Source organism: Gastrolobium bilobum, unplaced genomic scaffold (assembly GCF_033153095.1).
Source record: "Gastrolobium bilobum isolate Gb01-03AN ecotype WA unplaced genomic scaffold, APGP_CSIRO_Gbil_v1 utg54096, whole genome shotgun sequence".
In the NCBI taxonomy this organism is placed as follows: Eukaryota; Viridiplantae; Streptophyta; class Magnoliopsida; order Fabales; family Fabaceae; genus Gastrolobium; species Gastrolobium bilobum.
The window spans coordinates 29813-42891 of NW_026896312.1; the positions used below are offsets into that span (position 1 = coordinate 29813).

Genomic DNA, 13079 nt, shown 5'->3' on the forward strand with positions numbered 1-13079 from the left:
ATATTAATTTTTTCATGCTATAGGAGACAAAATACCTCCTATTGCATATATAAAGTCATTGTGAACACTATTGCAATAAAAAGAAGGGTTCGTTTTTTCTGCAGTTACTGCAGATAAATTATCTGCAGTAAGCTAATACGACGTCGTTTTGGAGCGGAAATCATGGTGTTTTGTAATTTTAATTTATTTCAGGGTTATAATAGTCTTTCTATTTATAATTTTTTAAGATTTCAATACCAAAATGACGTCGTTTTGAGAATAAATGCAGATAACTTATCTGCATTAATTGCAGAAATATTTTTCCTTTAAAAAAAATATAATTCTAGAGATATGCAAGAGAAAAAATGTCTCTCCAACAATAATAGAGATATTTTTTTCCCGTTTTTAATAGGTTTTATAAACATCATTTTGTAGGAAGAAGACTATGTCATATCATATATTTTTCTTAAATGCGGGCCCACTAAATCATCTCCCAGCAGAGATGTACTCATCTTTCGTGCAACAGGATATATATAAAACTCTTTTTTAATCCATTCTTTCTATAAAGATCTTTGTTATTCTTCATTACACATTCTTTTCTTTATCCTCAAAGGAAGCCGTCATTCTTTTTATTAGTCTTATTTCTTCTCTAAATTTATCTCTGAATCATTTTTTGTTTGAAAATAGTTTTATTATTTATCCATTTTTTTATTCAAACATACGTGTGCTTTTATTTTATTAAGCGTTCAATAGCTTGTTTAATAAATAAAAAACTAATTTATCTACTAAAAAACAAGAACTAATTTAACAACATTTTTAAAAAATAATTGAAGGAAAGACATTCTAAATATGTTTTAAATTTTATTTGAATGAAAAAAAAATTATTTAAATGGTCAAATTAAAAGTTCTGATCATAAAACTAAATTTGCTATCGCTCAAAAAAGACTTACTTGTATAGATATATGGTTTTTAACTAAACTCCCAAACAATTTTCTACATAATATTTACCTTCATGATTGTAGTATGATTACAAATCACTTTAACTAGCATAATTATATATTCGTATAATAGTGCTCTAACTAGCAAAATGCAAATTCCAATTTGAATCATTCATGCATTATTCAATACACAACCAACATTTTATTTTTATCTTTTTTACATATTTACCGATTTATCAATTACTCAATTAATTTGATTTTAAAATTATCAAACTCTTTATAAAAAATGGTTTTTCTAAAATTATTTTCTCCATTCCCATTGCTAGAAGTCGGGAAAAGGTAAATTGTTTCTATTAATAACTCTTTGATGCTGCTAACTGCTTATAAGGCACATCCTCTTAGTAGATAAGTAGTGATTTGTGGCCAGTGAAAACAGATATTAGGGAGTTTGGACACTTTTGAAGATCAACTAGCACAAACGGACTTTCATATCATGATAATGACCAAATTGAAGAGGTTCACAAATTTAGAACGTGTTTAGATTCTCTTATTTTTAAGCTAAAAGCTATTTATAAGCTAAAGTTAAAAAAAAGAACTTAAAAAAAGAAGCTAAAAGCTGTTTGATAATTACATAAAAAATTTAGCTTAAAAATTACTTAAAAGCACATTTTTCAAGAAAATTATCTCTCTTTTTATTTTTATAACTCTTCATTTTAAAAAAAAAACACACAATTCAACAAAAATAAATAAGAGCTTAAAAAAAAAGATCCTAGGAGCTTTTAGTTTTCATTTTTTTTTATTATTATCTAAAAAAGAATTTTTCATTATAAGAGCTTTTTTCAAAATCTATTTAACCTAACTTATACTTATAAGTAGTTTTTCTCTTGAAAAAAAAAAGAAGATTCAAATAAATACTTTGCTTAGATAAGCAAAAAGCAACGGAGACAAAATCTACTGTTTGTATGGTGGCCACAAAACCCAATGTCATGATGCTACTATACTAAATGCACTTTTGGCTTAATAGCAAAGCATGTATTGTCACAAGTCACAAGCACACCACATGCAATGTGCATGATGAATCTCAGAGTTTGTCGAGACCAACCATCTAAATGCACCTCTCAATGCTTGTTTTGGCAATGCAAATCTCGTGAGAATAGTGGAATTGCTAAATGCAAGTGTTCTCAATCATCCAAATTCCTTAGATAAGGTAACATGGCATTGACTAGTATTTAAAACTACTCTTCTTAACCCAATTGTTATTGTTAAACATCGTTCTCTATGGATAGACATGAATCCCCATTTTCTGCCTTGTCTTTTCCTGCATTTATGGTTACTCCTCTAGCCCCCACTCCGTAATAAATCAAAGAGCCAAAGTTTGAAAATTGACAAATTTGGAATGCCTTAAAACAATCCAGAAGCTCCTTTTTTGTGGTTAAGAGCACCTAAACTTCATATAAACCTTGTCGTTGGTTTGTTTTGTTACATAACAGGTTAAATGAATATTAGGGGTTGTAAAATTAAACGGGAAGATTATATTTACAAATTTTTTGTTTACAAATTCTTACATATTACACTATGTCTGAACAGTAATACACTTTTGAGTAAAGTATTACCGATTAGACATAGTGTAATTTGCAAAAATTTGTAAAAAAATTTTGTAAACGGATAATTCACCAAATTAAATAGTATTAGCATTCTTTTAGTATTTCCAAGCACGTGAATCACCTGATAGAGAGTTGTTCCAGCTTAACCAATTATTTTGAATTCGAGTCCTCATAATTTATGTTTATGAGTCATAAACATATATTTATAGAGTTTGTTTGTCTTTTCTATTTTTTTGTGGATTTTATAAGAGTTATGTTGTAGGAAGAGAGATTGTGTGTTATAGAGATTTGTTTTACGTGTCATAGTTTTTTTTTTTTTTCAAAAAGTGTGAACCTCACAGAATGTTGTGTGTGTAAAAAACTTTGTTGTGTCATGTTAAATGTTAAATGCAAACCCCTTTTTTTATACCCTTATACTTCAATTTTGCAACTAGCCCTTATATGAGAAAATGTGTTCCATAATGATGAGCAAGAAGCATTATCTTTTTGCAGTCACCCAAAATAGTGTTATTTAGATTTAGTTCTTTTAAAAACTTCTATATATATTATTAAACAATACAATATATGTATACTGTTTTTAAATTACGAACAAATTAAAGCACGTCTCAAAATAGCGAATTGCACCGAAGGTAAAGAATTCCTTGGAGCAAATTAATTAGTGCAAAAATCATATTATTCGAACCATTTGAACTTACGATGACTTCGTAAGGGAATTGAATAATCAAGTGAATCCATATCAAAGCATTTTGAAGCCATTTCTTTATGGATTTAGTGGATGCCTTTAAAAGGTAACAGTAAGATTTTATATAAATCTGAAAAGTTTTTTTTTTCACTTTACATGTTAGTGATGTGACTCGAAAGAGAAAAAAAAAAGTAACTTTTCAGATTTACCAAAATCCTACCTATCAGACTTTGTGTAAAATCACCTAAAAGGTATGGGTGTTCAACAACCGATCCAAATCGATTCAAACCGCGGTGACCGAACCGAGAAACCAATAACTGAATAAACCGAAAACCGAATAAAAACCGCAAATTTTAATTGGATTGGATCGGTTTTCGGATTGGTATATGAAAACCGATCCAATCCAAACCGATCCAATATATTAATTTTCCTCTATCTACTTAAGTCTTTTTTCAATCATAGTCCAAAAATTTCTAAACTCAAGACCCATTAACACATCAACTAAACCCAAGAAAAAACTTAGTCACATCTCATCAACAAAATTTCATCTATGTAGAGCTTCATATGTTATAGTCCAAAAACAAAACTATATTATCTGATGCTTTTGTATTTAAAAAAAATATTACAAATCCAATATACACAAAAGATCTTATTTGCACAAAAATCATGAAATAAATTTTAAGATTTTCAAAAAACCGAAAACCGATCCAATCCAAACCGAAAATTGGATCGGATTGGATCGGATTTGAAAAAAAATCCAAACCGAATGAATGATTACATGATCAAACCGAAGGGATTGGATCAGATGATTTTTGCTTTCAAAATCGATCCAATCCAGACCGCGAACACCCATACTAAAAGCACACAACCTTGTATTCTTTAAAAGAATTTTTTTTTCCTTTTCTTTATAATAAAAATCTTCTGTAAAAGTAACTTTGTTCTTGACAATACAATAGGTAGCAAAAATAACAATTAAAATCAATATTATATACACAAAAGGATATAAACAAATGTACTAATTAAGGGAAAAGGCATATATATTGTTTTTTTTTTTTTTTCAATCATGAATAAGGCAAAAGAAATCGCCATCCCTTTTGTCTAAATTCAACTACAAATCTGAACACACAATTCATTGATACGAGAAATGGTTGGATCTTGCAACATTCTGGATTTTCCATTGCTTGTGCATGTCACGTTCATCTGATTGCCAATCTGCAATGTCTGCATTATGGTATTTAACAAACTTTAATGCGCATAATCGCACACACTCACAACAACAAAAATATGCATTAAGAACAAAACAGGTAAATGGTTAACATTAAGGAAGTGCAGAGCATCTTTAGTCATCAAAATATATCATGTGGTGCAAGTATTGGTCTAGCTGATGGCCAAATCTATATGTTTTGAAATTGATTTTTGTTATACAAATAAAATAAGATTATTTATTGAGCCTGTTATATGCCAAGAAAGTGGTTAAAGATTCCCCCCCTTTAAATCCTCAAGAAATATTATGAATGATAAATCTGGAAGTGAAACAAAACAAGCATCGTTGTATCTATTAGTGTTCTTGAACCAAGAAGGGATAAGAGAGCTTGACAGTAAAATACATGAAGAACTAGGCAGTGGAAAAAAAAAAAATTATGTCATTGGATCAAATAATTCAGATTAACAGGTTTCAGTAAAAATACTTACCGAGCAAGTTGAAGGAGGTGGATCGCAGTTCCATCTTGAAGTTGGAACACAAGATAGATAATGACACCAGGAGCAGTGTTCATTTGCATCAACACCATAGAAAAGTGCAACCAGGCCAATAGTGAACCTGTCAAGCAAACAAAATAACATGAACAGAACTAGAAGTCAAAATGACAGAATAAGAGTGAACAGAAAAGGATTTGTACAAAATGATAGACAAGCCAAAAGTACCGATGCAAGCATGCACCAAAACTTAATTCCATACATACACGTATATTTACTTAAGGGTAGATCTATTTTTGTATCTGTTGAGAAATATAGTCTCACATTGGTTGTATAAGCAACTAATGTGAGGTTTATAAGGCCTTGGGCACTCCCATTCTTTGAGCTAACTTTTGGGGTGGTGACCTCAAGGTTCTTAACATGGTATCAAAGTGTTCGAAATCTCACCGCCTCCCACTTTTTTTGTAGTGGAATTTCCACATGTAGGTGGGCTTGTATGTTGTCCACCCTTCAAGCCCAGTTGACTCTTGTGAGGGGGCGTGTTGAGAAATATAGGCAACTAATGTGAGGTTTATAAGGCCTTGGACACTCCCACCTTTTGAGCTAGCTTTTGGGGTGGTGACCTCAAAGTTCTTTACATGGTATCAGAGCTAGCTTTTGGGGTGGTGTATCCCAAGGTTCTTTACAGTATCAATGTATCAATCTTCCGTTGCTTTGTTTTGTGGAAGAAATAAAAAAGTATCTCAAGAGATCCAAGCCATCTTAGTTCCCGGTAAGCATTTAGATTTACCTTGAGGTACCACTATAATAACAATACTTAAGGAGATAATTACTCCAACAAGATCAGAGATATTATAATATAAGCCACAGTTGGTCTGTGACTAACAAAACTAAGCCAAAGTTTCTTCTATTAAGACAGAAATTTTGCTCTCATTATATTTGGCTACACTTTAGTAGCATCCCTCTTGCGAATCACTTCTTGTTAATGAGTACCGTGTGGTACTTGGACAACAGCTGTAGGAATAACATGACAGGTGATAAAGAAGCTTACCTTGACATGGATTCTTTATTCAGCTCAAAAGTTAAATTTGGCATTGGAAAATATGTTGAAGTAAAAGATAAAGGCAGTATTAGGGTTATAACAAAGCAAGGAAGTAAGGCCATTCATGATACTCTTTATATGCAGGAGTTAGATGAGAAGTTGCTGGGCATTGGATAGCTCTTGGGGCACGAATCTTCTCTAAAATTACAGAACCTGCAGAATTTTTTATTCAAAAGGAAATGTTGTTTCTGTGGTTAACATGACTGAGAACAGAAGTTTTCCACTCTCTTTCAAATACGGTAAAAATTATCGTTTGATGGCGATAGATTTAAATAACTATTGTTTATGGCATAAGAGACTTAGACACTTAAAGTTTTCAGGTGTGTTTGCTATGCTCAAGTTCCCAAAGAAAAAGGACAAAGCCTGAAGAAATAAGTGAGATGGATTTTTGTTAGCTATATTTCTATGCCATAGGGGTATTTAGACATTATAACTAGTACATTGTACATTGAATTCTTCATCCTCATGAAGTTCTCCATCTACACCACGCTCTAACTCATTATCTCCAAGTCCAACTCCAACAACAAATGGGGAGTTTGACTGCTATTTATGCAAGACATTATTATTCTGTGGTGGAACTATAAAATTTTGAAGAAGCAATTAAAGAAAATACTTGGAGGAAGGCTCTGCAAAAATAAATTGATGCAGTTTAAAACTATAAGACATGAATGCCGGTTGAGAAGCATTGATAAGAAATGGGTGTACAGAGTGTAGCATAATCAGGATAGTGTAGTCCAAAAAGAACCAAGGCTAGATTAGTGGAACAGCTTGGTATTGACTATAATAAGATTTTTGCTCAGGTAGCATGTTTGGAAATGATTAGGGTAATCTTTGCATTGGTAGAACAAAAAGGTTAGAACCTGTAACAACTTGATGTGAAATTAGCATTTTAAAAGGAGAATTAAAAGATATATATTTGCAACAACATCAAGGCTTTGTCATTAAAGGCCAAGTAGATAAGGTTTATAAATTGAAGAAAGATTTATACGCACTAAATCAAGCTACATGAGATTGAAAATGACTTCATTGAGCGAGGATTCCAAAGAAGTCAAAGTGTGCCTACTCTGTAGTCAAGCATCAAGGAAGGCTAATATTCTTCTTGTTGCACTTAAGTTGATGATTTGGCGTATACAGATAACAAAAAAATAAACTTAGAAAAAATGAAAATTTTAGAATAGAAATTATGAAAAATATGAGATGAGTGATCTTGGAACAAAAATAAAATTCACTCCCCGTTAAACCTTGACTAGCGAGAGAGGGGTATGAGTGATCTTGGAATATTACATTACTTTATTGTTATTGAGGTTTATCAAGATGAAAATGGAATTTTTATTTGTCAAAAGAAATATCCTGAAAATATCTTGAAGAAATTTGGCATGTTTGGCTACAAACCTATTGATACTGCTTTAGTAGTGAATGAAAAATTTTAAAAGGAAGATGGTGGTAGATTGGTATATGCAAGTATCTATAGAAGTTTGATTAGAAGTTTGTATTATCTCACGACCTCGAGACCTTATTTGATGTTTGCTACTTGTTTAACTCTAGCTTCGTGACTAAACCAAGCCATTCCACATCTTCAGGCAGCAAGAAGAGTTCTAAGGTATGTCATGGGCACCATGGAACATAGGATTAGATTTCAGAAAAATTCTTATCTAAAATTAAAGTATATTATGATAGTGATTGGGATGGGAGTAGGGGTGTCAAAATGGGTTGACACGACACGAATTTGACACGACACGAATTTGACACGACACGAATATATCAACACTAACACGACACGAATTTTTATTCGTGTCAAAATCTTCAACACTGACACGACACGAATTCTTTGCGGGTTAATACGACACGACAAGAATAACACGCAAAATAGGAGCCAAAACAGTAATTGACAAAAAAATTTAAAAAAATGGGTCGAAATTAAAAAAAAAAATAAAAAATAATAATAAAAAAAAATATGGATCAACTCGAACACCAATACATCAACACGAACACGACACGAATTTTTTACGTGTCATTTTTGTGTAATTTTTTCCAACACAAATTTTTTTGCGGGTCAACCCGAACACGAATTTTGGTGTCGTGTCGCGAGTCGACCCACGTGGCCACGTGTGAAGACCTATATTGACACTGGTAGATGGGAGTGTTGTGATAAGAAGAACACTTCAACTTATGTATTTTCTCTTGGGTCTGGTCTGATTTCTTGGCATTCTTAAAGGAAGCAAGAAGCTGTGAGCAATCTTCGGCTAAGGCAGAGAGTATTTAGGAGCTGGTTTAACAACACAACAAGCAATTTGGCTGAGAAGAATTATTGAAGACATTGGAGAGAAGTAAGAGGAAAGTCTTCAACTTCATTGTGACAACAAATTAGCCATTGCTGTGGCAAGGAATCCAGTTTATCATAGCCCGACCAAACACATTAATATAAAAAATCATTTCATCCAAAATGTAATTGGAGCAGAGATGCAACTAATTTTTCTCTGCAATTAGCTCATATTTTCATTAACACTTTCTAAAGCAAAATTCCAGTAACTTAGAGAAGCATTGGGAGTTCAAGCACAACACATCAAGGGGAATATGTTAATTAAGTTTAGAGTGATTGAATATGTTGGAGCTATGACAAGTGAGCTCAGGTCCAGTAATGCAAAAGAGCCCATTACAGTTAGAGAGGAGAGAGGGGCTGTTATGTGGGGGTTAATAAGGAGCTTGCCTCCATATTTTACTTTTAATATAATTTTCTAGTTCCATAAGAATATAACTCTCTTTCCTAGTAATCTAGCAGTCATAAGTATAAATTCATATGTATGTGTTAGTCTGATTAGTGAGAAAACAAAATATTCAATCCAAAATACTCTTCTTAACTCCAAATTCTACACAAATTGGTAATAGCATAAGTCCATATCCTATAGTTTCTTGAGTGATATAATTAAAATACTACCAACACTTCTGATGTAGGAAGTAGTAAAATCTGGCATTCAGGTCAGTAAAAAACCTAGCTCCCTTGATCTTTCAGGTAACACTGGCTCAACATAATTTTCATGTGAGAAATTAGCAAAGAGAATAAGATTTGCTAGATAAAGAGAGATAAACTATCCATTGATATTCCTTACTAGGATCCATTTCTCATAAATATAATTGTATGCCAGAACCTGATTATCTACTTTTGTGGCTAATAAATATAATTTTCCACATAACTCATCTCATTTGAGCCACCTTGTAATCACGGGTGAGTTTTGTTCACTCCAACCTCCTAAGACTTAAATAGAAGTAACTTCCAAAACTGAACATTTATCAATTCAGCCCTCTCGTGAAGCAAGTGAACATTTTTATCTCACTAATAGTGTCAAAACCAATAATTTAAACAATAATTGTAAAAGTGTGATTGAGTGATTACAATCATGAAACTGAGTTTTCAATATATTATACAGTAAACGTAACAGAAGATTTGATAGGTTTGATATGTTTTCAGATTCTAGTCTAAGGTATATAACATGGCTTCTATATAAATTTTTCCTTTAGTACACTAGAAACTGAATCTAAAACCATTACCCAAAACTTTACCTACCAGCTGTTTCAGGTAAGCCCAGGCCATGTTCTAAGTTAACAGGGTTAATATGCTTAAGTTCCCTTTCATTTACTTTTGCTAGAGCAACTTAATATTAGAAGAATGACATTTCAGCTTACCCAACAATTAGCAGGATCAGGGCTAGGACCCATGAGATGCACTGATATTTCTTGAATTTAGGTTTAACTAATTCTGGAGAATATGCTGAGGAAGCATATTGTTGCTTAACCCATCCAAACTGAGGACGTATCAAAAACACAAACCCAAGGAGAAATCCTGAAAGAAACCCTCCAATATGAGCAAAATTGTCCACATGAGGGAGAAACCCCACAGCTAGATTGATAACAATGATAAACACAAGGGTGAATAATGCTCCTAGCTGCACATGACAAGAAAGTCTTAATCAAAACAATAGTTTTCCCTCAAGAGCATAACTCTTCCTTTTGAGATATTCACATTTCGAATATGAGCAATTTGATAAGCACCTTTTTATCATACATAGACCAGTTAGTAATGAGTTCTGAAAGCATGCCTCCCAGCAAGCCAAAAAGAGCACCAGAAGCACCAACTGCAATGCTACTCCGAATAAAAAGAGCAGAAAGCAAGCTTCCTCCTAATCCAGAAATGACAAATAGCAATCCAATAAGCACTGCAAAACAACTATACAATAATTAGGAAAAATATTTTAGAGATAAATCTAGTAAATAATAACAAAATCAGAAAATCATGCCTCCTAGAAGAGAAAATAAAATTAAAAGTATCTTTAATCCCATTTTGTTCTATTTATCAGATAATAAAGAGTACAGCCCAAATTTTTCCTCCAATCAGATTTAGAATATTAATATTGTTACACATCTGTGTATAAGTCTAGAAACAACCATGTGTTTTCCTTTCACCAACTATCAATAACTAGATGTAGGTCAATCCCAGATATCTCCGTAATTTACCCTTCAACAGGTACTGTTGACAATGAAGAACAAATCTTCTTACTGTCTACTTAGCTTTATCATTCTACTTTTCTACCCAAATCCACGTGAAGAGAACAAGACTTAGCAGGAAAAGATTAAAATTTTGAGTAAATACTCTTTTTGGTCCTCGAGCAAATTTCACGATGCCCGCTTTAGTCCCTAACAAATAAAAAGACCCATCGTGGTCCCTAAGAAATTTAAAATGAATCCATTTTAATCCTTTTGAGGGACTAATATGGATTTTTTTTGAATTTGTGAAGGACCACGATTTCAACTAAATGGGTCCATTTTGAATTTGTTAGGGACCACGATAGGCCTTTTTATTTGCTAGGAACTAAAGGGGGCATCGTGAAATTTGCTGAGGACCAAAAAAGATATTTACTCCAAAACTTTTATGACTACCAGTAATCGATGTTATTCTGTCAGAGTGAATTTATCTTAAAGGTTCTCCTGGCCTTAACTCATTATAACTTGATAATTGCAAGGTACATAGAAAAGTATTAATTGGTCATGATTTTGAATATGTCACTATACCGAACCCAAAATCTTGCTCAAGCTGAATTCCAACGACTAGAATACCGAACATATTTGCTAATAGATGGAACACTCCAGCATGTAACCATATGCAAGTGATTAGGCGCCAACCCTGGTGTCCGTGAACCACTCTGTGCACATCCAGACCCCCCATACTCTGTAGCCTGAACAGTAAACAAAAACCAGCTCTTGAATCATAGTAACAAATAATAAATATTTTGTAGCTACAAAGCCAAAATTAAAAATAAAAAGTTATAGAGAATATTGACATAATTTTGCTATTTTGACGATGCTTGTTTGATAAGAGAAAGTAATAAGTTTTACTTATATAATTGAGAGAAATTCTTGGCAATCAAGTATTTATTTTTTATTTTTTTTAATTCATCTATAAATTTTCAGCGGCAGAACAGGAACTAGGACAAAAACTCACGTCAAATATGAAGGCCCCAGAAGAGGGTTCTCTTTAAAAGGCTGAAAGGAGAAACGACCAAGGAACCGGGCTAAGCAGGAGTCCGTGTTGTTGGGACAATCGTTGACATACATGGTGATAATGAACACAATGATATTGGCAATGAAAATAAAGGGAATCAACCAAGAAACCCATTTCTTGAAATGCTTTATATCCCTGTATTCAACAACAGTAGGTGTAGTTTTTGATGGCAAAGTTGGGTCTATCTCCATTGGGTGCACCACCTTGCTAAACAGCCTAGAGTTTACCCTCAGGTGAACCTCTGATGGTGGTGGCTCTCCCTCCATATGGTGGAGGAAAATAAAAAAGGAAGAGAAAAAAAATTAAATTCTTGAACTATTTTTCTGGCCAAATTTGATCAAACTCTATAGGCGTAACATAAGTGTGAATAATGAAATGAAGATGATGATTTGATGAGTCAAAGGTTTCATAGCACCCCCACAATTAATTTGTTTCTGCCTAGGGACACTATTTGTTTATATACTTTCTTGCAAACTCCTGTTTTCAATCACCACTCATTACTAGGTAGCAATTTGGAGTGTTCTGCTTGGAGGGTCCTTTGTTGAAGAAGACAATGTTTCCAACACACATTTCAATGTTCCATGCCTTGTTTGGAAAAATAAAACAAAAAATTAAGTCATGCTATTTCCCAATTGACATTTGGATCCCCTAGAATTTAGAAATAGGATATGTGACTGGCTTAGATGACATACATAAAGATACACAGGAATGGCTGAAAATTGAAGCTGACTCATGCCATGATTCCACCCATAACAAACAAATTTTGGGTCTGCTGTATAATATTGTAGTGGGGACAAAAAAAACACAGACAGTTTATATAGTTATTTAGTCAAGTTGTTTTGATAATATTAAATCATTTAATAATAATAAAAAAATTTAATGATGCCTAATATTAAATTCAAAAGTAAATGCAAGAGGAAAGATACATACAATGTAAAACAGCCAAAATTCAAGTGTCATGAATCATGATGACAGTTTAAAAGCAGCAATTTCAAAGCACTACCATACTCTTACGATGTCTAAGTCAACTGACCTTCATTTTCATTTTACATCCATAAGCGACATATTTTAGGATTTAATATGATGCCCAAACATTTTACTTCCAAAATAAACGAACAAATTAAAGAAAACGTATAGCATTTTACATCAAATGCATTAGGTAGGAATAAACATCAATGAAGAAAATGGATATTATAACAAACCACCCCTGAGCTGAATTCAATATTATATATATATATATTTTTATAACAAAATGATATATATATATATATATATATATATATATATATATATATATATATATATATAAAAGAATACAAGAATTATGTTATAGGAAAATACAAGAATTATGTTATAGGAAATTTTCAAGGTCATGCTACAGATACAATAATTGTGGGTCCCACCAATTTTAAAAAAAGCAAAAAATAAAAGAAAAAATGGAACATCTTTTTATGGTTTCCATAGGAAGGTTTGTTATTTCTTGTAACATGAAGAAAAACAAACTATATATATATATATATATATA

At 32.3% G+C, this 13079-nt stretch overlaps 1 protein-coding gene across 1 annotated transcript; it reads right to left on the minus strand.

The window, feature by feature from the left end:
• Positions 1-4239: 4239 nt before the first annotated feature.
• On the minus strand, positions 4240-11820 carry LOC133298879 (RHOMBOID-like protein 2). The gene is made up of 6 exons (XM_061498260.1): positions 11495-11820; positions 11065-11228; positions 10048-10211; positions 9682-9941; positions 4896-5022; positions 4240-4424 (listed from the first exon to the last, which is right to left on the minus strand). Exons 1-6 carry the CDS (start codon positions 11818-11820, stop codon positions 4308-4310), a joined length of 1158 nt encoding a protein of 385 aa, XP_061354244.1. The 3' UTR covers positions 4240-4307.
• Positions 11821-13079: the final 1259 nt, after the last annotated feature.

Coding starts and splice junctions, on each gene's coding strand:
- LOC133298879 (XM_061498260.1), bottom strand. CDS start 11,820: ATGGAGGGAGAGCCACCACCATCAGAGGTTCACCTGAGGGTAAACTCT. Junction 10,212..11,064: donor TGAGCAAGATTTTGGGTTCG/GTATAGTGACAT, acceptor GTTGTTTTGCAG/TGCTTATTGGATTGCTATTT. Junction 5,023..9,681: donor CTGATCCTGCTAATTGTTGG/GTAAGCTGAAAT, acceptor TTTGCTTGACAG/GTTCACTATTGGCCTGGTTG.